Source organism: Poecilia mexicana, unplaced genomic scaffold (genome assembly GCF_051168715.1).
Source record: "Poecilia mexicana isolate PSO_F unplaced genomic scaffold, ASM5116871v1 scaffold_13, whole genome shotgun sequence".
In the NCBI taxonomy this organism is placed as follows: domain Eukaryota; kingdom Metazoa; phylum Chordata; class Actinopteri; order Cyprinodontiformes; family Poeciliidae; genus Poecilia; species Poecilia mexicana.
This window is the reverse complement of record NW_028263382.1, coordinates 3,005,391-3,028,010: the sequence shown is the minus strand read 5'-3', so window position 1 is coordinate 3,028,010 and position 22,620 is coordinate 3,005,391. Positions and strand designations below refer to the sequence as shown.

General features: G+C 42.2%; 1 protein-coding gene across 6 annotated transcripts in view; it reads left to right on the top strand.

Moving 5' to 3' along the window:
- The window catches only part of phldb1b (pleckstrin homology-like domain, family B, member 1b), a 130,109-nt gene that overhangs the window by 94,310 nt on the left and 13,179 nt on the right, over positions 1-22,620 (top strand). For 3 of the 6 annotated variants that reach the window (XM_088011460.1, XM_088011461.1, XM_088011463.1), the window contains 11 exons: positions 3,302-3,448; positions 3,549-3,686; positions 4,961-5,089; positions 8,721-8,876; positions 11,095-11,205; positions 11,303-11,392; positions 14,990-15,121; positions 17,169-17,285; positions 17,862-17,964; positions 20,830-21,154; positions 22,358-22,448. In XM_088011460.1, coding sequence (XP_087867586.1) covers positions 3,302-3,448; positions 3,549-3,686; positions 4,961-5,089; positions 8,721-8,876; positions 11,095-11,205; positions 11,303-11,392; positions 14,990-15,121; positions 17,169-17,285; positions 17,862-17,964; positions 20,830-21,154; positions 22,358-22,448 — 1,539 coding nt within the window. Of the gene's footprint in view, positions 1-3,301; positions 3,449-3,548; positions 3,687-4,960; positions 5,090-8,720; positions 8,877-11,094; positions 11,206-11,302; positions 11,393-11,690; positions 11,826-13,361; positions 13,524-14,989; positions 15,122-17,168; positions 17,286-17,861; positions 17,965-20,829; positions 21,155-22,357; positions 22,449-22,620 lie in introns of all 6 variants that reach the window. The other 3 variants (XM_088011462.1, XM_088011465.1, XM_088011464.1) reach the window with 2 other exon arrangements.

Sequence of the window (22,620 nt, the reverse complement as noted above, 5' to 3'; positions counted from 1 at the left end):
CTCCTTTCTCAACACACACTCTCCCTCTGCACGTTGTCGTGGTCGCTGTGTCTGCATGGCTCTGCTGGAATCGGCTTTTCTGCTGTTGGTTACAGAACTCTGCTATGCAGAGTTTTCAGGTGGTCAGTTTATCAGAGTTACAGGTAATGAACTTATGCACTAATTAGTAATTTTCGGGTTGGTTTCTGACCTCAGGCTTTGAAAATCGTTCACCTGCAAATCAGATTGGAACCGATTCCAAATTCTGCACAATCTGTTGATTCGCCACCAGAACCTCTGTGTGCATGATGTTACATCACAAACGACTTAGCAGGGGAAATATTTTCTAGGGAGACATTTTGTAATATTATTTTTGATTTTATGCCTGGTAAATGTCAGTTATATTACATATATATATATATATATATATATATGCATCTCTTTACCCTTTCCATATCTTTGAAAAAAACAACCTCCCTGCTGACTAAAAATCATAAAATCCCCATAATTCTTTGCTGCATTACTACCACTGTCACATGACCAACCTTCTCACGTGCCCCTCCAGAAACAAACTGCAGCAATATGGAAATTAATATTCGTTGATAATATCGGCCCAGTTTTATTTATGAGATCGATTCTAATATGTTAGAAAATGACTGAATCGGCCGATAACGATGTTAGTTCCGATGTATCGTGCATCACTACTGCTTTCTATTATATTAACACTCTGCATATTAATGATATATTTGGCCAGCTGGATGGTCTCACACTCCTGGCGTAAGTTTTATTCACTAAGGTCCTAAAGCAGTGGACACTAAATTATTAGAAATAAAGAAAAGAACAGGAAAATTTGTGTTTATCATGATCTAGATCATTAACTCCTTTTTCAGCAAATAGCACAAGTTTATATTTTTCTGATGTTGTCCAGCCTTGTTGCCCTGAGATACCATTAACCACTGAGATAAGAAGCAAAGCTGATTTCCACCAGGATATAGAGACTGGAAATGATTTAGTTTAGAATTAGTCTGTTCTAGAAAACTAGATCTAGAACAGTTTGAGCTGCAGGCTGTTGCCGTATATTCTGTCTGTGGTTGGTCTCGCATGTGGCTCATTAATCACTCACCTGCTTTCATACATTTATGGTTGTTGTTCTTTTCACCTCAGTACTATATCTAAACATGTGGTTGATGAAACGTTACATCTTCCGTGTTAGAAACTGAACACGGAGCTGCACAGTGTCAGTGTGTGAAATATTCACATTGCTTTTTTTCAAACCTGAAATACATTTTAAAAAGAAATGGCTTTCCTTTCTTTGTCCAATAGTCTCTGCCAAGCAGTGTAAATCTCCTGGAGTTTTTTGTTTGTGATAGTTGAAGTGTCCATATTCAAGAGATTTGTCTCAGTCTTCCCTTGCCTATCTTGCTTCAACTCGATCCATCCTCAGTATCCGAACAGCCTGTTTTTCTATCCGTTTCCAGCCAGGCTGCCACCTGAGAGCCAGGTCATTACCTCACTAACAACGCCTCTTCCAGCAAAGAATTGATTTTGTTAAACTGCGTGGATTCACTGCTATTCTGTATGTTATCCTGCAGAGAGACCTCCCTAAAGTTTCTGTATAACTGCTCTAATATCACTAATCTAATCTCTAAACTGTTTAAAACAACACTCGCTGTTTAACCTGTGCTTTACAATTCCAACAGGCATTTCTGATCTTTGTCTGGTCAACAGCCAGAAACTTGTCTGGGGTTTTCCAACAGTTTTAGGGTCATTTTGATGAGCTGAATCCAAAAACCACATTGGTTTTTCTCAATCAGATCAACTTTCTGAACTATGGAGCAACATGTATGACTTGTTCTCACATCTGGATCAATGAGTGATGAGCAGGAGGAGAGATTCCATCAGGACAGAAAAGAGACGTAATGTTCAAGTCACATGTACTTACCCTTATCAGTATTTATTATTCAATTTACAGATATCAAATTTGTAGACAACTTTTTTTTTCTCCTAGAAACTTTCTTGGATGAGAAATATTAACAGAAATGAACTGATAATGTCACAAAAATGTCATCAATTTAGTCAGAAGATCAGATTTCTCTAATTCTGATTAGATTAAAAAACTTGACCTAATTGAGAAAAATGGATGTCATTTTTGGATTCAGTGGTGCAAAGTAGTCCTAATTCAGTTAAAAAAACATATACAACTTAAAAAGAAATGTTTTTATAACCCAGTGTAATTTATGAACAGCCCAATAGCTGGAGACAAGGTGACACCATAATGGCATGTCACCAAACATTAACAGACCAGACTTCAGAAAGGGAGACACAATATTGTTTCAGTCTTAAACTAGTCATACAAAAAGTGAGATTAGCTTCTAATTAGGATCAGGATTTTAACGTGTTATTTCGATTAATTCATTGAGTACAGAGATTTCAACAATTAAATATTTTAGTTCTATTTATTGCATTTTTTTTACATACAAAGTTACAGGAACAGGAACCTTTGTATTTGTACATTTCTTGTACATCTGATGCACAAGTGACGTCCGCAAACAGTGATGGACAAAACAGCTGCTTCTCTTGGCCCAGTGGGGGTTCATTTCTGCTTCAACAAACAATCTGAAGGAACCTTGGAAAACATTATTGTTGTGTTAAAAGGAGTTAGTCTATCACTGAAAAGCACAGACGTCCTCAACACTAATGTCAGCCTCCACAGTCCACATTTCTACAGAAGTTAATGCCAATATTTTGTGAATATTTTGATAGTAGCCACTAATGAAGGCTTTTTTTTCGTCTGTGCCATCAGTGACGAGAACAGAAACAGCTGTGCTGTAAACAACCATACCTATTAATGTTTATTCAATATTTGGAAGTGTAGCTAACATGGAAGCCATCACTCACAGCTCTTCATTCTGTTCCGTGATTGGCCTGGTTGAAATTCTTTCAAAGAAATCGAGTTTAGTGGGAGAAATCCTAGACAGAACACTGAAGGGAGATGAGAATCAAGCGCCGTTGCTAAGGAAAGCAACGACCAGGCTAGCTTTGAATGTGGTTTGATGGAAAAAAACAACACCCAAACAGGATAATAGTCACAAGTTATCATAACTTTGTGGTTTTATCTGCTCTCAGCTGTCCCTTTCCCACATTCTTCGGCAGTATCATTGGCCTGAAGTGCTGGTATAAATTTCTTTTAACAACTGAAGTCAGTGAATCATCCCTTCTATGAAGGTTAAATCAAATCAGATTCCACTGAAGCTTTTGCTACTTCTTCAGACGTGTGGTTTTATTTCTGTTGGACTAAGTTCACCGTCTCCCACCTGTGCAGCACGAGGACTCGTCTGGCTCAGGCAGCGCGGGCCGTTCAGAGCTGACTTACCTGGAAGATGAGAGGACCCAGGTTCTGGCCCGGACCGACGAGTTCAAAACCCGACTCACCGAGTTGGAGCAGCAACTACAGGAGTCCGAACAAGAGGTGCAGCGCGGAGTTCAAGGCGGCGGAAATGAGCCGAGCCTCAGAATGATCCGTCTTTTGATGACGCCGTGTGAGTCTGAGTGTGCTGAAACCTTTGCAGGCGGAAATGGAGCGCGCCCTGCTGCAGGGCGAGATGCAGGCCGAGCTCGACCAGATAGAGGCCGAGACAGACGTCGTCAGTCAGCTGCAGCGCAAGCTGGAGGAACTGGAGAGCGCCATCCAGAGGGAGAAGGACAAGGTACACACAGCAGGAACCTGAGCCGTTAAGATTTCCAGCTGCTTTGGCGAAGAAAGAAAGTCAAGTTCACCATTTCTGCTGCTTCAGTCTCTGATCAGCCTTTGCATTTGCATCTGGTCCATAGCTGTGTTTCTGCTTCATGCAGTGTTCTGCTCTGGTTTTACTCCTGTATGGTGGAACATGTACATCTGGGCTGAAATGAAGGACTCTGCTTTCTGGGTTTAGTTTCTTGCATGTTGCTATATTTATTTTCCAGCTATCTGACCCTGCTAACCTGATCATTAACATCACTGAAATCTTTCTCTTCTCCAGAACTTCCAGAAACTTCACCTTCTTAATAAAGCCCCATGCATCTTCACAGGCAGCTTGACTAAAACCATCTAACTTAAGACATCCTATTGCTTTTAGATTTAGATATGTGCATATTTATGCTTCTGTTAGCCTATTCTGGTCTGCTTTTCTGCAAGAAAGTATTAGTACCTTCCTATCTCCATGTTCGGTCAGATCTTCCACATCCAGCTGCAATAATGAATCGGCAGTCGTCTTCTGCTTATGTTTTACCTGAGCAGAAGAAAACAAGAAATATTGCTGCTGTTGTGGGATGATGGAGAGCAGTTGTAGGACACTGAAATAATTTCTTTAGCACAGCCAATAATAGCAGGTGACGCATTAATTGATTCCTGAGGATGAAAATGGAGCAGCATCCTGGAGAGCTGATGCAGTTTACCTGGAAGACATTTGATGGGAAATGTTCTAGTAGATGGAAGGGTGTTGTTCTCAGCCAGGGTCTACAGTGCCTCGCAAAATTATTCATACAACTTGGATTTTTTTTCCCCAGTTCTTTTTTTCTTATTACCAAGCCTCAGTGTATTTTCTTTCAATTTAATGTGTTAGACCAACACAGAGTAGTATGTGGCGTACCAGAGGTGCCCCCTTTGCAGTGTTCTGGCCAGTCAACAGTGTTTAAAATAGTCTGATTTGGATTGTGACCGATACTAATTTGGTCTTCTCTGTAAGTCAGCTGATTGGCAGTGCACATCAGCAGGTTAGGGAGGGGCCTTATTTTGATCCATTAGACTGGATGAAACTTAAAACTTCAGGATTCTGAACCAGCCGATGCTGGAGGCTGGATTGTGGTTTCGCTCCCAAGTTGTATAATCAGTATTTAGAAGTTAGTAATATGCTCAGTTTTTTTTCTCTCTTTCTCTCTCTTTAATCCTCCCCAAACATCCATCCATTCTGTGTGTGTGTATGTGTGTCTCGTGTCTTCCTAGGAGAGGGCAAATGTTGAGGCCGAGCGGCGGGCCCTGCAGAGGCTCCAGGAAGGCTATGCTGAGCTGAAGAACCAGCTTCATAACTGTCCAGAGTCCCTGAGGGAACAGTTGCAGGAACAGCTCAAAAGGGTGGGTCTTTCCCCTCCCCCACCTTCTGCCAGGCATCAGCGGTTGCAGCCTTTTTGTATTAAAAAGTTGAGCTAAAACATTAAACGTGACATTACCTGTCCAGGAAAGTCCTCAGTTGCTCAGCACTGTGTTCAACAGGCTGTTCTTGTCCCCAATATGAGCTGCAGCATTCAGATTGTTTGACAGGATTTTACAAATCCATAAATAATAATGCCATCCAAACGTTTTTCATCAATATTAACCTGCAGTTGATAACAACTACAATCACTTTCAAGCTGTTTCAGGTTAAAATTGTAAATAAGAAATCATTTTTTATGTTTTAACTGGTGAAATAAAGGTTTAACTAACAAAGCATATTATTGGGATTTTAAATGTTCAGGTTTTATCAGTCTAAGGCTACATTCACTGTAGGAATTGGTGTGATCTGTATCTGACACTATATATATATATATATATATATATATATATATATATATATATATATATATATATATATAATTCCCTTCTCACCCTCTGCGGCTGGTCTCCCTCATCCTCTGAGCTCGGGTCCTCTACCAGAGGCCTGGGAGCTTCAGGTTCTCCTCCAGTATCTTGGCTGTGCCTAGAACTGCACATTTCTGGAATGAGATGTCTGATGTTGTTCCTGGGATCTGTTGTAGCCACTGCTCCAGTTTGGGGGTGACTGCCCCGAGGGCCCCGATGACCACAGGCACCACTGGTCTTCACCTTCCAGGCCTTCTCCAGTTCCTCTCTGAGGCCCTGGTATTTCTCCAGTTTCTCCTTTTTCCTGATGTTGTGGTCACTTGGTATTGCTACATCCACCACAACGGCTTTCCTCTGTTCTTTATCCACCACCACAATGTCCGGTTGGTTCGCCATTACCATTTTGTCTGTCTGGATCTGGAAGTCCCACAGGATCTTAGCTCGGTCATTCTCCACCACCTTTGGGGGTGTTCCCCACTTCGATCTCAGGGCGTCCAGTCCATATTCTGCACAGATGTTCCTGTACACTATGCCCGCCACTTGGTTATGTCGTTCCATGTACGCTTTCCCTGCCAGCATCTTGCACCCTGCTGTTATGTGCTGGACTGTCTCAGAGGCCTCCTTGCACAACCTACACCTTGGGTCTTGTCTGGTGTGGTAGATCTGAGCCTCTATTGCTCTGGTGTTTAGGGCCTGTTCCTGTGCAGCCAGGATGAGGGCCTCTGTGCTTTCCTTGAGTCCAGCTTTCTCCAGCCATTGGTAGGATTTCCTGATATCAGCCACTTCAGTTATTTGTCGGTGGTACATCCCATGTAGGGGCTTGTCCTCCCATGATGGTACCTCCAGCACCTCATCCTCTGTTCCCCATTGTCTGAGACATTCGCTGAGCACATCGTCTGTTGAGGCTTTGTCCTTGATGTATTTATGGATCTTGGATGTTTCATCCTGGACAGTGGCTCTCACACTCACTAGTCCTCTGCCTCCTTCCTTACGGCTTGTGTACAGTCTCAGGGTGCTGGATTTGGGGTGGAACCCTCCATGCATGGTTAGTAGCTTCTGAGTCTTAACATCTTTATCTTTTCCTTTGCCCAGCTAATTATTCCTGCAGGGTATCTGATTACTGGTAAGGCATAGCTGTTTATTGCACGGATCTTGTTCTTGCCATTGAGCTGGCTTCTCAGGACTTGCCTTATTCGTTGGAGGTATTTGGCTGTGGCTCCTTGTTACCTCATCGAGGTTCCCATTTGCTTGTGGTATTCCCAGGTCAATGATTTGATTTGGCTGAGGGGGTTCAGGCCTATGCAGAACAGCAGTGGGAACAGAACATCTCCTTGGCACATTTCACACACACACACACACACACACACACACAGATATATATATATATATATATATATATATATATATATATATATATATATATATATATATATATATATATATATATATATATATACTTTAAACTGAAAGATCACTTGTAAGTAATGTATCAAGTCTGGAGTGAGCGCTTGTTGATGGAACTGCAGCACCTGGTGACTGTGTGGTGTAATCAGCCAGATGAGGAACACGTAACACTCATGAGTGGAGCATCATAGAACATTTAGACCAGTGTTTCTCCACCGTGGTCCTCACCCCCCCTGTCCTGCATGTTTTAGGTATTTCCCTTCTGCCACACCTGGATTGTATCTCTGGGTGACTAACAGGCTTCTGCAGCACTTGGTGGTCATGCAGTCATTTGAATCAGCTGTTCTGGAACAGAGGTTCATCTACAACATGCAGAGCAGGGGGGAGGTGAGGACCGGAGTTGAGAAACACTGATTTAGACTATAATGTTAAAATTAATCTGGTGCTCGAGCGTTGTAGTCTTTCGAGGGCAGGTAGAGTTTCGGTTAAAGTTATTGCTTTAGCTAAAAATCCCATGTTGGTAAATCACTCCTACGTTAGCAAAGCTAATGTTTATGATTAGTGCTTTAGGATTAGCACAACTAAGTTTTTAGCTAGCAGTTATCCTATTTGGTAGCTTTTTTTCACTACCAAATAAGAGATAGATTCAGATCATCACAAGACCCCATGATACAAGATCTCTTTTCATCTGTAGTCACTCTGTCCTGTTCATCTGTGAGTAAAATGTTGTAAAACCTAAGCTTGAGGGAAATTACTTTAAACCAAAGAACTCATCAGTCAGATACACAAATCTGATTTCCTGCTGGTTCAGAGTAACTGAGAAACCTCATCACACATGTTGTGTAGCAGCTAGCTGCAGGAAACATTACCTCCCCTCACAATGCAGCCGTATCTGGACCCAATCCCCTCAGCTGCTGCTGATGCCATCGCTAAAGCTGAGGAGGCTTCATACAGCCATAACAGAGTAACATGAGTTCAGTTTTTACTGGCTTCCACCTCGTAGCTGCTTTCATGGAAATCATGTCATTGCCTGGTTCATATCGATTCTGTTTCATTTGGTCTAATGTGTCCACAGGGAGAGAACAGAGCTGTGAAAAGAGTTGAAATGCCAAACAGGATAAACAGAAGCTGAGCCTGAAAAACCTAGACGACTTTGTTCTGTGTTGGGGTGTTGTAGAGGTTTTTTTTTCTTTCTTTATTTTAAACTCCTGTTAAATGGGTCAGTTTAATTCTTACGCCATCCGTATGTGAATTAACATTCTAGGCCGTCTAGGCTGCAGTCTCAAGAGGCTTGATAATAAAATTGTATCCTGTCTGCAATTCAGCTTCTCTAAAGTTGCAGAGAAACATTTTACTGTAACTTACATAGATTTTCTCTAAAGATCAGCTTTATACATCCTTTCAAACAGTGAATCACTTCATTTCAAATGAAGCTTTGTTTCCTATGCTGTAGATTTACTCTCCCATGTTAATAGGCTACTTTTCAACCCACATAAATATGTTTTCACTCTAAAGTAATTTAATATTCACACAAATTCAAGTCAGTGGCAATCAGTTGAGCTCAAATCATCATCCATCAAACTCTAAGCTTGAAAGCCAGTGTTTCAGTTTGTTTGGCTGAGAACTGCTGCTGGTTTTATGAAAGTGGAGTTGGTTTCTGAGAGTACTGGATACCGTATCCAAGGGTGGGCAACGTGCTGTTGCATGTTTGTTCCAATCACAATCTTCTGATGGGCTCAATTAGGACGGAGAGGCGCTGGAAGCAGGGACCAAGAAGTTTGAGGATCTGGAGTTTCAGCAGCTGGAGAGAGAGAGCAGCCTGGAGGAGGAAAGGGAGACGCTCAGCCAGCAGCTCCTTCAGGAGAAGGCAGAGTACCACCGCAGCGTGGCCAAGAGGAAGGTGAGGACCCCAGGACGTTTAAACCAGTGAAACAATACAACAGTATCTGTGGCTCCATCCTGTTGTCATGCAAATTATTTTTCTGAACTTTTGAAATGTTGCAAATAAAAAAAAAGAAAATGCAAATTTGAAGTATTTCTTTCTATTGGTTTGGAGTGAGTGAATCAAGCTTCGTAAAGTAAATTCAGTGAATGTTGACCCCATGCAAGGCTGTAATCGACATGATGCTGGGGTTGAAAAGTAGCATGGAGCGCACATCTTAGAAAAAATTTAAACTTTGGAAGCTTAGTTCTGCCTCTGGTAAGGCACAGACCCATCACTGGATGGGGTAATTTGCTACCCCAGAACTTATTCAACAAATGTGTCTCTATCTCCGCTTTTGTGCTTTAACTCTTTTCAGAAGAGCTGAAAACCACCTGAAGGTTTTTTTTACTAACCACTCATCACTCTTTTTTACTATTTTTTTTTTACAAAGTTAATACCAATTCTGTTGTTTCCAGCAATAATTTCTAATGTCATTCTTCAAATAATAAAACAAAAAAGGCTGATGAAAACATGGGTACTGTTACGTGGACGTGCGGTCAGGGTAGGCAGAGCCTCACCTGTCATCATGGAAGAGTAGTAATAAAACCATTTATATTGCCATTTTCACCCTGTGGTTTGTACTATAAAGTATCTATTTTTTACTTAGATTAACCAATTCTGATAATTTTTTCTTCAAAATCGCTGGATTTTCGCATTTTCCCATTCAAATGCTCAGAACCGAAGCAGGTGAGGCAGCAGGAAGCTGAGCCTCACCTGGGATTGATCAACCTCTCGCTAACTGTGCTGTCTGTCATTCTATGAGAGCAGCTCCTCCTGTCTGTACGCCAGCAATAAAATGGCTAAAAACATTTAATATATGGACTGATTTTCCATAATCTAGCTTATGTCTATAATGTACAGTGTTTTTTGTCACCAACTGTGTTTGTATCGTGTTTTGAGGAGCGATCAGAAACGGCAGAGAACAGACTCGAGGTGAGGCAGGCAGTTCTCTTGCCTCATGGCAGGGGGCGCTCATGATCCCAGATATTGTGACTGCACAACTGTAGAGTAAGACACAGTGAGCTAGCCATGGAGCTAGCCATACATTTCTACACTTTAACAGTTTTCTAAAGTGGATTTTCAATTGAAGCAGGAGATGATAACTAAAGCAGTGCTTCTCAATTCCAGTCCTCACCTCCCCCCTACTCTGCATGTTTTAGATGAGTCTCTATTCCAGAACAGCTGATTCAAATGATTGCATGACCTTCAAGTACTGCAGAAGCCTGTTAGTCACCAAAATATTGAATCCAGGTGTGTGGCAGAAGGGAAACATCTAAAACATGCAGGGCAGGGGGGCGTGAGGACCGGAATTGAGAAATACTGAACTAAAGGAAGACCAACACCGGAGCTGAAAGTTTTGCTTCGAGACAGTTTGATGATTCTCAAACAGAGTAGAAAAGACATGCCGAGGATAGACTTGGCTTTGGATGAACGGATATTTTTGTGCAGAATTAGTGGTGCATGGATTTCATTGATACATAAAGGTAAGACAGCAATAAGATGTTTTTTTAAATGAAATGTGCGTTTTGTGGGCTACAGTCTGTATGTCTAAGTAATTCAGTAAAGTAGAAGCGGTAGCTAATCTACCACAACAATTATTTATTAATAAAATATTAAGCCTAAAACATACAACAACATACTGAATATTCTGTTATGTGTGCAAAAGTAGCATTGTCAGTTGCTATGGCAACGTGTCTGCGTGTAGCGTGGCGAAAAGGTTAGTCTTTTTGCCCCCCAGTGTTGTTCGCCTGCGCAAAATTTCCGTACGTCCAATAACAATGGAAATTTCGTTGAATTCTGTTCAGTGACAATAAATGCTATCTATCTATCTATCTATCTATCTATCTATCTATCTATCTATCTATCTATCTATCTATCTATCTATCTATCTATCTATCTATCTATCTATCTATCTATGCATGGTGTCTATATAGAAGTAAGTCAGTGCCTCACCAGCAATGAACCTCACCGCACGTCACTGGTACTGTAGCCCTGGATGCTAATCATCTATTAGCAGGTGTAGCAGGAGACCCTGGGCTATGTCTGCACTGTTCAGCTGACAAATGACTGTGGTTGCATCCCAAGTTAGAAAACCTTCACCCTGAGGATCGGGTTGTTGTTTTCTCCTGTGTAGGAAAAGGTTTCTGCTCTGGAGAAGCAGGCCAGCCAGCTTGGCCAACAGGCTTCCCAGGAGTGTGAGCGGCTGGCCAAGGACCGGACCCTCGTGCTGCAAATGCTCCAAAAGGTACCGAAGAAAATGGAAGAAAACGCCTCCTCCCCTAAAGTCTGAAAATTTCAGAAAAGCATGCATCAGTATATTCCAAATTCTGCTTTTATTCCAGGAGAAGGAGCGACTGTTGGCTGTAGAGAAGAGATACCACACCCTGACCGGAGGAAAGAGCTTCCCCAAGTCTTCCTCTGCCATGAGAGAGGTGAGTGAAAAGATGATTAGTTTCCAACGCCTCACTCATTTCACCGTCATCTCACTCAGATCTCCTGGCTTCTGACTGTAGACTAGCATGAAGTCTGCGATAACTGTTTGGATTTAATGCAACTTCTGATAGCAAGTCATAGGTTTTTCAGCTGATTCTTGCTTTAATTGCTAATGATTTATTGAGTATCACATGAATTAGTTCAATGGAAACATGTTGCTGAAACTCCAGTCACCTGAAAAGTCCCAAACCTTGACTGTGGCCAATAAAAGTACCTTCCAATGACCTGTCCAAACAGGAAACTCTCCATATCAGCGAGGCTGAGCTGTTGCTGGGGGATGTCCGGTCCTCCCAGACCTCCCTGTGTGGAGTCTCTCCTTCCTTCTTACATCCTCCCCCCCTCTGTCGGTTGTTCCCCAGCAGTCCCACAGAGGTAACTGACCTGCTGACCCCCGCATGATGCCTGCTGCTCCCCCCTCTGCTGTGGTGTGTCCCTCACCCATCACCAGGTGTATTGTGAAGTAGGGTCAGCTCATTTAGAGCAACACTTCAGTTATCTGCTTACTAAACCAGGGTGTCCACACATTCTTAAAAAGTCTTAGGTTAACATATCTCAAATTAGGCCTTGAAATGTCTTGAGCTCATTTGAAAAAAACAGTTGGTCTTTAATATGTTGATATTAAGTCTTAAACTTTGTCTTGACAGGACTGTTGTATTTTCAGATTATATTTTTTGTTGCTAGAGTTTTCTGTCATGTTCTGTGACTCAAGACGGTTGAGGCTACTGGTAACCAGCTGACAAAACATGTTGTCTATATTTTTGCTATACTTGATTGTATTGCAGCATCAACCCCAACCATTCCCTATAGTTATAGTTTTGTTCTGTCTTGAATCGTATTAACGGTGGCATTAAAAAGGTCTTAAAACCATCTGTTATTTGAGTTGGTGAATCTGCAGCAGGTCAATACGGTTGACTTGCTGCAACCAAGTCAAACAAACTTGGTTGACTAAGTATTGTTAGTCCAACCCAGTTGAGGGTTACTGGTAACTTATGGCTAACATACTCTTTCCTAGCTAGCCAGCTAGCTTTGTTGCATCTACAGTGAATAAGTGCAAATTTATTGCCCATTGGTTGGATGAAGTTTGTATATTTCCGTGGAGATGTCGCTCGTAAATTCCATTCATAGTGGTCTTAAGAAGTCTTAACTTTGAGTTGGTAAAACGTGGAACGAGGAACCTTGTAAATTCTGTCTTCATAACAAACTTATCACACTGATCCTGCTTCATAGTGCGCTCCCCCTGGTGTGACCACACTGTGATCTGCTTTTGTTCAGTGTTTTCCCTCCGGTTGATCCGAGCAGCCACAGGTTGGCCATCGTACCAAGCGGATCAGCGACGTGTTGCTGTGTGTTGGCCATGTGACGTCTGTCTCAGAGTGTGTCTGGCTGTCACCAGAGCCGCTGTCAAGTGTCCATGCCATTGTTGTGTGTACACGAGTGTTGTGGTAGTGTTTGTAGAAGGCAGCGCCTCTCATCCTGTCTGCTTCTTGCCTCGCCTTGGCCGGGCCTCAGGAGTACATGAAGCTGTCAGAAGCCTGTAAGCTGTACTGGGCCGGCGAGGTACTCTTACTTCCTGCTTGTCTTAACGCTTGACATATCTCTCTCTCTCCTCCCATCCTTCCATCTTCATGTCATGTTGCTCCCTCTGCTGGTTGGCTTTGTGCCGCATGAACGTTTGCTGATGAAGAAGTGTGAGAAAGGCATGCTTGTTGGAAGCAAGTTGTTGTGTGGTTGGAGATGCCAGAAGAGAAATCTTCAAACTAACTGTGATGTTTCTTAGTGATGATCCAGCGTTTTTCCTCTTCACCCATTTCCCTCCTGCTGCTGTTCTGGTCTGGCTGACTTGTCTCTCTCTGCTCCCCCCGCCTCTCCTGCTGCCTCCCATCGTGTGTGGGTGTTCCTCCTGTGAAGGAGTATGTGACAGTGGGCCAGTTAAATCAGATCTATGGGATGCCCAAGGTGGAGTCTTCCCCTACCTCCCCGCTTCGCCAGCCCCTGCAGCGTGGAGCAGGAGACCCTGCCTTCTCCTGCCTCCCCTCTCGGCATGGCTCCTCCCTCTCTCTGTCTGTGGAGGTGTGTGTTATCCTCTCCTCTTCTTCTCCCTCTCCTGCAGGAGTAATTGTTTAGGAGTGTAAGCAATAGAAATGCCCGTGTGTCTCAGTTAGAGGTATGCAGGTAGCTAACTGAGGTAAGAGGAGATTTAAGAGACGTATTCGAATTGTTTAAAGTGCTAAATACAGTCCCTAAATAAAGTATTCTCCCTTTTTTTGTTTGCAGTTTTTATTGCTTTTGCGTATCAATCGTGATCAGCAGTTACAAACTCTTTAATGTTAAAATAAAAACTAATTCCTGCAAAATAAGGGCAGCTAAAAATATTTAACATAAATTATGTGATTGGATAAATAGTCGCCCCCTTTTAAACTGACTGACCTAATTTAAGAGGTCCAGCCAATTGGTACCAGTAGTCTCACACCAGCTGCATTTCTATTACAAATGTGTGTAAAACTTTGTAGATATTCTGCTAATGTGGAAAAACCCCACAATTTTTCAATTGCAGTGTATCTAATAAATAAGAAATGAAATTAAAATCACACTTGAACAAGTCTTGTAATGCAATAAATCATTAAAAATCATGGCCGTGATGGATGTAAACAGTTGCATCAGATATATTTATTATATTTGAGCCTTTACACCGGGACTCATCAGCCGTCAGAGGAGGTGTTTGAGTGACAAACCCCGTGAGCTTGGGAGCCGCTAAGTATGCGGCACTTTTAGAAAATTATAGTTGGGGATTTTACAGGACAACGATAAGTTCAGCAATTTTGAATGACAAACTCAACTTTTAATGAATTGTGCAATACTGTGGGACCTTTGGTTGAGCCAGCTGCTCATTGTCCAGGGAGGCAGGTGCCTACAAATAATTGCGTTGCTGCTGGATACAAACTCATTTATGATGTGAAAAAAGACTTTCCGATGCAGCGCAAAAACTTTTGATCAAAAAACATGAGTTTGCTCAAAATCGCATTGTTTCTACTAAGCAAATTAGTTTTTGTAATTCCAATGTGTGCACCATTTCATAAGTAAGGAGTAAATAAAAACTTAGCTTATGTCTGAAGTCCAGAGTCGGGGAACGCACCAGCTGAAAGACCTGCTGGACTCGACACACCAGGTGCAACCAACATCACTGAGTGGTTCACCGAGTGTCTGCCACTCAGGTGAACCCAACACACGAGAGGGAATAGCGACAACAGCAACAAAAGTTAAACACTTTTCAACTTTTCCATGGCGGTCTCACCACATTCATCCTGGCGGTCTCTAAATTCAGATTGGATTACCTTTATGAGCCGCTCAAACATTGGTTAGTCATAAAGTCTGCATCTAAGAGCAGAATATCCAGTAGAACTTAAAATGTGTTTGAAACAAACATTTCATCCCCGTTTCTGCTCTCTTTCAATGCTTTCTAATGTTTTCTTGTTTCCTCTCTGCTTTCCACCTTGGTGCTCTGCCTCTGTCTGCTGCTCGTCTGATTTTCTCTCCAGCATCAGTGTGAGCCCAGTAGGCCTCACCTCCCCACACTAGATTTAGAGCAGTGGTACCAGGAGCTGATGACCGGCCCCACACAGCTCGGTGCCCCCCCTCTGCCGGCCAAGTCGCCGTCAGGCCGCAGACAGGTAATGCAGGTAGCCTTTCACCCCTCACCATATCTGCTGTTTTCTGGGCTGCCAAACGTCACTGTCCTGCTGACTCACTGTCAAAAAGCAAGTGTGTGTTTTGTGTGTGTCCCTTTCTTTTTTTTTTAAGTTGCCCACCTTACAAAGAAAAATAACCAATAACTAATTCAGTCTGCAGTTTAATTATTTATTTTTTTTTACAATGGTTGAGATTCAACAAGGTAAAATTCAGTTTTTCCTAATTAAGTACATTTGTGTCATGATGCAAGACGATGCTCCATACTGGGTTCAGGACAGCTGGACTGGTTACCAGTACCAAAATGACTTTCTAAAGAGTTGTTGTTTAATATGTCCTGTTCCTTTGGTTTAACATAAATCAATTAATCACATGATAAGTTAAAACAAGCTCAATATTTTCTATTTGAATGATTTATCACTTTTCTCTTTCTCTCTTTCTACCAAAAACTGGATGACAAAAGTCTTCAATTTGAAGCTCTGGTCTCAAACTGAAGACCAAAGCTTCAAAAAGAAGACAAAATGTTTTTGTTTTTTTGAAGGACAGTTTTATTACAGAGAAGTGAGTGTCTATTTTATTTTTTGTTTCTGTTGTTTTCTTTGTTTATTCTGGATATTTCCAGTTCCAGTGTCAGATGTTAGATGATTACTACATTTTCCATTGTTTACAAGACAGACAAATTTAATCCAGCAGCTTGTCATCTGACACTATTGGATATTTATCAGAATAACACTTGAAAAGTAACACTGGAAGTGTTTATGTATCTCCATAGAGCGAAAATATATTAACAATTGATGTTGTTAATGAAGTTTACTGTGCAACTCAACTTAACTCTAATCAGAGTAAAATCAACTCTGAAAAATTAACAATGATCAGTGTAACTTTAACACTGTGCAGGCTGGGACCACATGCTCCCTGACTCAGTGTTGAAATGGACTCTGTGTTGTTTCTTCACTCATTCTACTGTATATAATGAGAAAGCTGCTAATTTGGCAACAGTGAGGTTGTTAACTGCACAGATGAGATGCAGACTGGGGCTGCATCATTACTTCTGTGCTTCAGTTAATTTCCCACTGTAATAAGTATTGGTTGTTAATTATTTTTTGGACGGTCACAGTTGAAACATTGGCCGATATTGATGTTGGTGATGATATACCGTACATTCCTAGTGCAGACAGTCAGACTGTTATCCCTCAGACGGTGGCTGATTGTAAAGACTTTTTTAAGGTAGACAGTTTGCTGGATAAGATCGATTTGTCATCTAAGAATCCAGTGATTTATCGGTGCATCCCTTATTGAAATGTTTCTCAAGCAGCCCGGTATGTGGACTACATGCTAACAAGGAAATCAAGCATCTCTAAAATGAGGCTTTTCACTTGATATGTTGTTGTGACATTTTCTTATTTTATTAAAAAATTAAAATATTTCAGTAAAATGGCTAAAAAGCATAAAAGTCAGCGTTATGTCTATAGACTCTGTTTTCATTGAACACTTTTGAAGCTGTTAGCTGAGCTTTCAGCTTCAAATCTCAGCTGATAGTCCAGGTTTTAGTTACTGGAAAATAAGCTGATCCTCTACAACAAACAAAAAAACTAATGAAACAGAAATGATTTGCTTATAACAAAAGGCTATCGAAAACTTTAATTTGATTGAACTTTGAAGCTTTAGATCAGAGATGTCCAAAGTGTGGCCCGGGGGCCGTTTGCAGCCCTTGGAATGATTATTTGTGGCCCCCAACCCTGACTCAACGATGGTTGAGTTTCGGCCTGCAGATAGACACATTTTGTTTTTATTTTTTTTTAAGAACAGATTTTCACTGACAAACTTAAATATTCTTAAAATAAAAGCTGCATGCTACAACTGCAAAATGTTTATTAGCTATTTCCTCATAGCCAATAAAATATAAAAGTATTGGCTCCTAGTACTGCAACATTTTTTCAGACTCACAAATGAGAAAACATTAGAACATTTCCCTTTAGTACATTACTACTGTCTACTGTCATCACTTTGTGAAACGTTCCCCTTTGTCAGGTGTTTCGCTCCAAGCTGGACAGTGATCCCGGCGTTCCGCTCCATCAGTCCAAGTCAGGCTCCTCGTCTCCCTTGCAGCACGGAGCGGCGACGCTGGGGCGCAACACCAGCTCCAAGGTACGCTGGCTGGATAAATCCTCCTCCCAGAGGCCAGGTGTCATCCTCCCCCTGCCAGGTTGGGCAGGTTTCCACCCAGTCGGGCTGCTTTTGAACACGTTTCGTCGGGAAAACCAGCTTTGGGCGGATTGTTAAAATTTGAGCTGCTTTTCACAACATGTGGCAGCTTTTTAGAAAGTGTTCAGAGGAAAATTATTTTGCGGTGGTTGTCATTGTGCAGCAGAATAGCACAAAATTTTTAATAAAATGCCATGATATTGCAGTTATTTTATTAATTTATTTCAAACTGTGTGGAATCTGTCAAATACGACATCATCAAGTGTCAATATAATATAATAAAGGACAACCAAAAATGGTTCTGAATCCAATGACGTTATGGGACACAAGATTATACATACACATATATATATTTAAATATATCTGGCAACATCAACATAAATCTGATCATAGGTTGAGATTTGGGCTGTTTTTATTTTATTTTGTTTTGATTTCTTGGAGTTGTTTTGGGGATGGAAACTGTCAGTCAGATCTAAATACAGGTGCCATGTATTTACCCCATTTTCTGTGACCCAGCAGAGCCCCCTGCTGGCTGCCGGCAGCACAGGGAGCCTGCCCAGGAACCTGGCTGCAACTCTGCAGGACATCGAGACCAAGAGACAACTGGCTCTGCAGCAGAAAGGTAACAGGCTGGATGGATTGTAATATTTAGTCTGTAAATATCCCTTCAACTGTCAGAAGCTTCTCCAGGTCAGACACAATATGCATAACTCAGTTCATGCAGACGTAATGTGATGAAAGGTGGCAATGGAAGGTAGACTGAGGTTGGATATTGTTCCGTCTGCCTCTTGTCTCTGAGCTGCATGTGTGACTAAGTGGATCAGAGCGCAGTGTCTCATTTAGCCCACCCACGGCTGCTGGAGACGGATTTGTCTCCGTCGGCTGTCCAGCTCCTTCTCACGTCTCGCCTCTCCTCGCACCGCTGCAGCACAGACTCCCAGATCTCCAGACAGAAGCTCTTAGAGGAGAGCTCAGCAGGTAGATGATGTCATCGTGTGCAGGACTCTACGTTGTCCTCCTCGTTTGTCTGGCTGCTGTCTCTGAAATGAAACGGCTTAATGTCCTTGTATTTATATATTTATTTTAAATTCTAATTTAGAAAGAAACTATTTTTGTGGCATTGGGAGCTTTTAACTTGATGATTTTGGCCCTCATGGTAAAAAGTTTGAACACCAGCCCTAACCTTTCAGCCATCTGTATGTGAGTGGTTTAGATCAAAACATATGCTTGTGTTCTAATGGTCTACTCAAAGTTCAGAACAAAACCCACCTGAAGATTTGTGGCAAGACCTGACATTTTTTTACTGATCCCAAAGGGATCAGTAAAAAAATCTTTGCATTTTATAACAAACAAGCATATTCAAAGAGTGGTAGATGGTGATGAGTCTCCAGTAGCAGTCAGTCTTGCAATAAATCTGATGAGCCCTCTGAATTTGGCCCTGTTCACGCGACAACCATTTCTGGTGAAAATGGAAGAGTTTTGTTGTGTTTGTACTGTACATTTACATGAAACCACCAAATGTTTTCTCTGACAACCCACAGTTTGAAAACGGGTTCCAGAGTGCGATGTTTCTGAAACATACCGGTGTCCGTTGTCTTGTAAACAGAGTAAATGGATCTTTTCTGTCAGGGACTCCCCAGCTCATGCATAGTACGGCGCAAAACATAGCTGCTCCCTACAATCCACAGAAGAAGAAACTACTGAAAATGCTGGGGCTACTACAACTCGTGTTTCCCCACCACATACGGTTCGCTCAGCGTCTCTTCACCGCTCCACACAGCCCAGGGGCCAAAATACACGTGTACTTGTTCAGCGATCATAGCAAGCAGTCGCTTGTTCAGCCTCTTATCTAGAGAACTACGGACACCGTGAAAGCTCAAACAACATGTTCAGCAAAGTTATCCCACTTTTTTCCAACTGCGCCCTAATCAGACACACAGTGCGCGTTTTCCCCCAATATCTGGGGGGACGGTACCTGATGGGGGAAACGCGAATCGACGTGCTTTCAAGTAGATCTTTTTTTTTTTTAAACACATGCACACTTAGTTTCAAAGAACCTAACACCAACTAGTGGCGTGGCGAGAGCATTACACCTTTTCAATGTGTACCGTTACTGTGTAAACAAAGATTGTAATTAGAACGTCTTCATGTAAATGTAAAAACAGAAACTAAACAAAAATAAAATTTTCGTTGGATCATTGTCATGTAAACAGGGCCTGTATTAAGACTCTCATGACAAACTGGGTCAAAGTTCAAGCATTATTTGAACTTTTGAGATGTTAATCAGCTTCTCCCAGTTGTGAAAACAACACATTGTTGTCACGGTTGTGCATCATAATAACTAACCCGAAATAAAAAAGTAAGAACGTCCAGGGAATAATAGTCAAACAACACCTCAACAATCCTCTGTTCATTCATTCAGAGCTGTCCTGATGAAGGGGTCTGGAATCAGATAACAATCTCACTTTTGTAAATTTTATTTCAAAACTAAAGGGGGGAAAAAAGCTCAAGTTTACTTCTACTTCACAATCGTGCACTATTTTGTGTTTGTCACATAAATCTGAATAAAAGACAGCAGTTATGTTAGAGTACAGCTTCTCTATGAATCTGTTACTGCTTCTATAAACGAGGGCTCTGTCAGACTCTGCCTCATTAATGAGGCTGAATGGAAAAGCAGACAAGGCTATAATAACAACCAGGCAGCCAATCAGCATCCAGCCTGCAGGCTTCAGCGTAACAAAGCCCAGACTCTGCATGTGGCTTTGTGATGATAAAAGCCTGGCAGCCTGACTTCTTGGCTCTGTTGACTGGTCCATCAGAGGCGACGTTCACACAACCTGACTGTTCATTTCAGACTCCAGCCTTCATTTTTCCTCCCTCTCTATGGTCTCATTCAATCTTCACCCACCAAATAATAACAAGAAAAATTGCATTATCTTTTCTTTGTAACATGGATCCTTTTTCTTCTTCCATCAGTTTTCTCTGCTGGTTTTTTCTGCCGGAGAATACTGCATGTTGAGAGAGAATTTCAGAGGAGCTGGGTTGTTCTGCTTGCTTTGGGACTGAGCACATAGCTGGATGTGTGCTAAATCAATAGCAATATATATTGGGATAGACAGGTGATCAATATCAATAGACAATGCAACTTTAAAAATATTTAATATTCAGTATAGAATATTCACTGAACTACTATCCAGAACTGCACAACATTCTGGGAGATGCAGGTGGAGGAAAGGCTTTAGCTGTTCAACCTCTAACAAACAGTTAACCAAGGTGGATAACTTACTTACTCTCTGGTTACCTAGCAACAAACTGCTGAGTAACTTGCGCAGCAGCAGTTTCAGGTTCCGCCACCGTGGCTCAGACCTACTGGTTGAGATACGGCAGATGTGTTCAGACCAGATCAGCTTGTTGTCCTGTTCTCCCTCTAAAATCCAAATAAAGAAAGGAATTCACCCCTCCTTTTCTCTCTTCCTCTTCCTGTCAGGTCAGCAGGTGATCGAGGAACAGCGCCGCCGTCTGGCCGAGCTCAAGCAGAGAGCCGCCGCCGAGGCCCAGTGCCAGTGGGAGGCGCTGCACGGCTCCCAGCCTCACCTCCCGGCCTCTTACTCCCCCCTCATGGCCAACAGTCCCACTCTGAGCCACAACTCGTTGGGCCCCCCATCCCTGGTGCACCACTCCATCCTGCATCACCAGCCTCCATCGGCCGGAGAGCAGCCCTACGACACCCTGAGCCTGGAGAGCTCAGACAGCATGGACACCAGCGTTTCCACGGGCAACAACTCGGCCTGCTCACCCGACAACATGTCCAGGTGGGTACGACGGCAACACACGCGCTGAGGCACACTTTTCATGGCAGGAAAGATCTTTAAATGCCTGAATGTAAAAAAAAAATAAATACATTTGAAGTTTGATTTAAAAATTCTGTTGTGATGAATATGTTAGCATTCATCTAATTTGTTCTAGATACTGGAAGGAATCAGAGGAATAATGCTACTTCTGCTTCTTTTTGTTTGCTGCTTGGATTTGCATTGGTTGTTACTAACAGTCAGCTGTAATGTTGCTACAGCCTGATTTGGTTTATTTTTGGAAACCCATTTAAAACGGCAAGCAATTTATTTCTGCAGACGACCGTAGAAATACAGGTAGGAGAAGGAGATGTACTTTTTCATATTACCTTGTCATAAAATGGTGACAGTTTAGCAAATATGTAAAAAACATATTTATAAAAGTTACATAATGCAGCTTTAAAGATTTTTTTCTGTAAAGATTGACTCTTCTCTATTTTTCCATTAGTTCTTCAAAATCTAGAAGGGTTTTCATGATCCAAGAGAAACTGGATAAGTGAAATGTGTACTTTCTAATTGGATTAGCCCTTCAATGCGAGTTAGAAACTAGTGAAAGCTTGTCACAATTAGCCAATAATCATAATGGATTAACACATGTGGGCGAGCTCAGGTGACTGCATGGTTGAAATTCCGTTCACATATTGCATCAAACTCCACATGGTGACAGAAATGGGCAAACACCCAGAAGGTGGCGCCTGATCTGGATGGAAGTTGGCAGACGTGCAGACCGGTGATGGGGATGTAACTGAAAGGCCGATTGCTACAACTAGTCTTTCCTGAGGCGTTTCTATGTAATATTTATCTGTTGTTTTTGGTTAAAGTTACACACATCCCTGCAGGCTGACAGAAGAGCTGCATGCGGCTCCAGAACCGCAGGTTGCAAACGTTTGAACCAATAAAACGAGACGTTAACACTCGCAGACACATGCAAACACACAGCCCACAAACCACAACCAGACAGCCAGCTTTGAACCAGGTGGAGGTGGAGCAGCACCTCTGGAGCTCCCTGATTAATGACCGGCCTGCTCATCAATACCTCCCTGCTGACGAAACAATCATATTTATCGCTGTAATTCCTTTGTTTTTAAAGATTTCTTGTGATCTGCATGGATTGAGGTGTTTCCACAGGAGGTGAGGTAGTCATCACTGTGCTGTGTCTGCCAGCAGTGTTGGAGGAGTGGATGTGCTGAAGATCGAGGAAATGGAGAAGATGCTGAAGGAGGCGCAGCTGGAGAAAGCCAGACTGATCGAGTCGCGGGTAAGGATCCGACTTGATCCATCCCGGATCCATCCTCAGTGACGGATGAGCCTGTGTTGCAAGCTCATCCATAACTGAACAGGAATATGGAAACATAATAACATCAAGATTGTGACTGGAGCTCAGGTTTTTGGTTCACAGCCTCTGTTCTCTGCTGAAGGAGATCAGTGGA